This window comes from Mesitornis unicolor, unplaced genomic scaffold (genome assembly GCF_000695765.1).
Source record: "Mesitornis unicolor isolate BGI_N332 unplaced genomic scaffold, ASM69576v1 scaffold4764, whole genome shotgun sequence".
Lineage (NCBI taxonomy): Eukaryota > Metazoa > Chordata > Aves > Mesitornithiformes > Mesitornithidae > Mesitornis > Mesitornis unicolor.
In genome coordinates this window covers 52,907-56,020 of record NW_010179256.1, presented here as the reverse complement: position 1 = coordinate 56,020, position 3,114 = coordinate 52,907, and the positions used below count along the sequence as shown (strand labels likewise).

Below are 3,114 nucleotides of genomic sequence, written 5' to 3'. Positions count from 1 at the left end.
AGGAGGGGTCCTGCTGTGGGCCTCCACCTTCTCTCTGCTTCCTTGGTGCTAAAGTCCCTTTTCCATCCCTCAGCTTCCCAGACTGCTCGGTGCCTGCTGGCCACCCTAATCTTGCCTTGTCCCTGCCTGTCAACACGAAGTCTGAGGGTTGCCCGGATTGCAGGAGGGGTTGAGATTGGCTTGAAGGGAAGGGAGTCGGGCTGGCGGCACTGTGCAGAGACCTTGCCAGATCCAGCGCGGCTCATGGCTGTGGCAGGGAGAAGGGGCGCCTGGGCCTGGTGTGCTCCATGTGTCAACTTCGTCTTCCCTGCCATGCCTGTACTTGGCTTGCTCCATAGAGCAGAAAACCAGGGTGATGCTGGACCGCTTCTCTGCCAGGAAAAGGAGTGCAGCCTCAGATGCTATGCCAGCTGCCATGGGGCAGCCTGCGGTGGGCAGGCATCTGGCAGGCTGCTTGGGCTGGTGTGCTCCCAGGCTGCCTGCCTCAGCCCCCAAGCCCTGGCGGCCCCATGGGCATCTGCACATCAATGGGCTCCAGCGGGGTGTGTACAGGGGGGAGCAGACCCTAATCCGGCCCATTCATCCCTAGGCAGCTTTTGTTGAGGCTCCAGATGTTGCAGGGGCTCAGCCTCAAGCAGGCAGGGAGAGGTTGGTGTTCCCTTGCTTTGTGGGGTCTTTGTCTGCCCCGGGTACTTGTGTCTTTGGGATCTCGGACCGGGCTCTCTGGAGATGAGCTTTCTGTCCCCGTGTTGGGCCTGGACATGGGAGCAAAGTGGGGAGCGTGTTGATGGTGCCGAGGAATGAACGCAGCACAGCACGCGTGGCTGGGGCCGCTTTTTTTTTAGAGCAAGGGGTCCCTCGGCGTGCCCTGCTGAGCCAGCAGTGCCGGGAAGCGAGTCTCACTGAGGTGTTTGGGATTTTTCCACTGAACTTCGTCAAGGCAGGTAGCTATGAGCGGAGGGGGAGGCATTTGGCCTGCAGCACAACTGCTTACTGGAGTTTTCCCCCCTTTGAGCCTGTGGTGGGAGTGCTGGGAAGGAGGCAGTGTGCCTAGCAGGGCTCCTGCCTGGCTCCATGTGGGCCAGCCCGCCGTGTCCTTGAGGCCCCGTCTGAAGAGCAGTCTCGCACCCTTGGCCTGCGGAGGCGGTGAGGGAGGGATCTGCGCTCTCCTCTCAAGGGCAGGCTCCATTAACCACCCTGTGACTGACCACCGGCCTTGGGAAGGCCCCCTCCAGCACAGCCTCCTGCCTCCCCTTGGAGCCCTCTGTTCTTTCCCCTTGCCTGTGGGATGGCAAGGAGCAAGGAGCAGAGCTGGACTGAAATCACCTGGAGGGCTCTGTCCCTGCTCCCATGTTTGAGAGTCCCCCTGAGAGCCATGTGGCCATAGCAGGGTGGCAGGGCAGGCCCTGAGGGGATCCAGATGCCCCACCATGGGCCAGGCAGGTGCCAGCTGGGAGAGGCTGTTGCTGGAAAGGTGAAGGGCATCAGTCTCACCACTGCACTTACCCAAGCAGTGTCCTGGAGGGAGCAGGAGACCAGACATCCTGCTGGGGGATGGCGAGGCACCTGGGTTTGGGCTGTGGGGCTGCTTGTGACACCACTCTCTCTGCTCCCTGCCCCTCGCAGGCTCTAGGATGCTGGGGCCAGCTGGGCTCGGGCTGCCCACCTGATCCTCGCTGCCCCTGTCCCCCGGCACACCATGCTGCGCTCCTGGCGTGTGAAGCTGAAGCTGCTGCTCGCCACGGTGACCCTGGCCGTCCTCCTCTCCTGGCTCTACCTCTTCGTGGGCAGCCTCGAATGTGAGTGGGTCCTCCTCCTGGGATCAAGGGACGGTCCCCAGCAGAGGGTGGGCAGGGGAGGCCGAGGCCTTGGGGTGGGTGCTCTGTGGCCATGCAGGTCGCTGCAGGTGTATCGTGCAGGGTTTGCACGAGTCCGTGCCGTGCCCATCGTGTGCCCCGTGTCTCCTCCGCAGACGGCCGCTTCCTCCTGCTGCCGCCCTGCCTGGGGGAGCTCCTCCTGGGATCAAGGGACGGTCCCCAGCAGAGGGTGGGCAGGGGAGGCCGAGGCCTTGGGGTGGGTGCTCTGTGGCCATGCAGGTCGCTGCAGGTGTATCGTGCAGGGTTTGCACGAGTCCGTGCCGTGCCCATCGTGTGCCCCGTGTCTCCTCCGCAGACGGCCGCTTCCTCCTGCTGCCGCCCTGCCTGGGGGAGCAGCCGAGCCGGGACGGGGAGCGGGAGGCGCTGGCCTCACGAGTGCGCAGGGGGGAGGAGGAGAACCAGCAGCTCCGTCTGCAGCTCGGCCAGGCACAGGTGGAGGGCGGCGACAGCAGCCCCCCGTGGGGAGCCTCCACCGAGGACAGGGACCCCCCCAGGGGACAGAGGAGCAACCGCACGGCCTGCCCCAAGCAGCGGATGGTGCACAAGTGCGAGGTGGGTGATGGTGGTGGCACAGGGGATGGAGGATGGGAGACCGGGACCCTGGCTGGACACAGATGTATGTGCAGCCCGCCTGGGGAGGAGTGGCAGCCAGACTCCTCGTCCCTGCTTCTGCGTTGGGGGACTCACAGATCTGTCTGGGACACTTTCCCCATCGGAAGGGCTGGGTTATGGAGTCTCTCCCTGTGGCAGAGCTGCAGAGAGAAGCTGACACAGGAGCCCCTGTGAGGGGGTTGTGGTATGCAGTCTCAAAAAGGCCCTGTTTGTCTCTGGACAGCTCCTGCACGTTGCGATTGTGTGCGCCGGGCACAACGCGAGCCGGGATGTGGTCACCCTGGTGAAATCCATCCTCTTCCACAGGTAATGGGGAGCTGCTGTGCCAGAGGCCACTGGTTTGGGGTTCCCAAAATGAGCTCCTGCAGAGGGGGAGTGCTGCAGGAAAGGAGCTCTAGGGCCTCTCTCTACCCCCTGTGCCACTGCTTAGAGGGCCAGAGGGGAATTTGTTTCTCCTAGATGGCTGATTTTTCTCTGTCTGCCCACTTGGCTGATGTCTGTCCCCTGGCAGGGCTGGGAGAGATGGGAGCCATATCCTTTTCTTCCTACTATGGTGCTGAATGCTGCCGTGCTTGCCTTTGACAGGAAAAACCCCCTCCACTTCCACTTCATCACGGACTCGGTG

The 3,114-nt window shown here is 63.2% G+C and overlaps 1 protein-coding gene across 1 annotated transcript in view; it reads left to right on the top strand.

Moving 5' to 3' along the window:
• The first annotated feature begins 1,699 nt into the window (after positions 1-1,699).
• Positions 1,700-3,114, top strand: part of GYLTL1B (glycosyltransferase-like 1B) — a 5,317-nt gene continuing 3,902 nt past the window's right edge. The window contains exons 1-4 of the mRNA XM_010182698.1: positions 1,700-1,799; positions 2,173-2,429; positions 2,713-2,795; positions 3,075-3,111. Of these exons, the coding sequence (XP_010181000.1) occupies positions 1,700-1,799; positions 2,173-2,429; positions 2,713-2,795; positions 3,075-3,111 (477 nt within the window). The remainder of the gene's footprint in view (positions 1,800-2,172; positions 2,430-2,712; positions 2,796-3,074; positions 3,112-3,114) is intronic.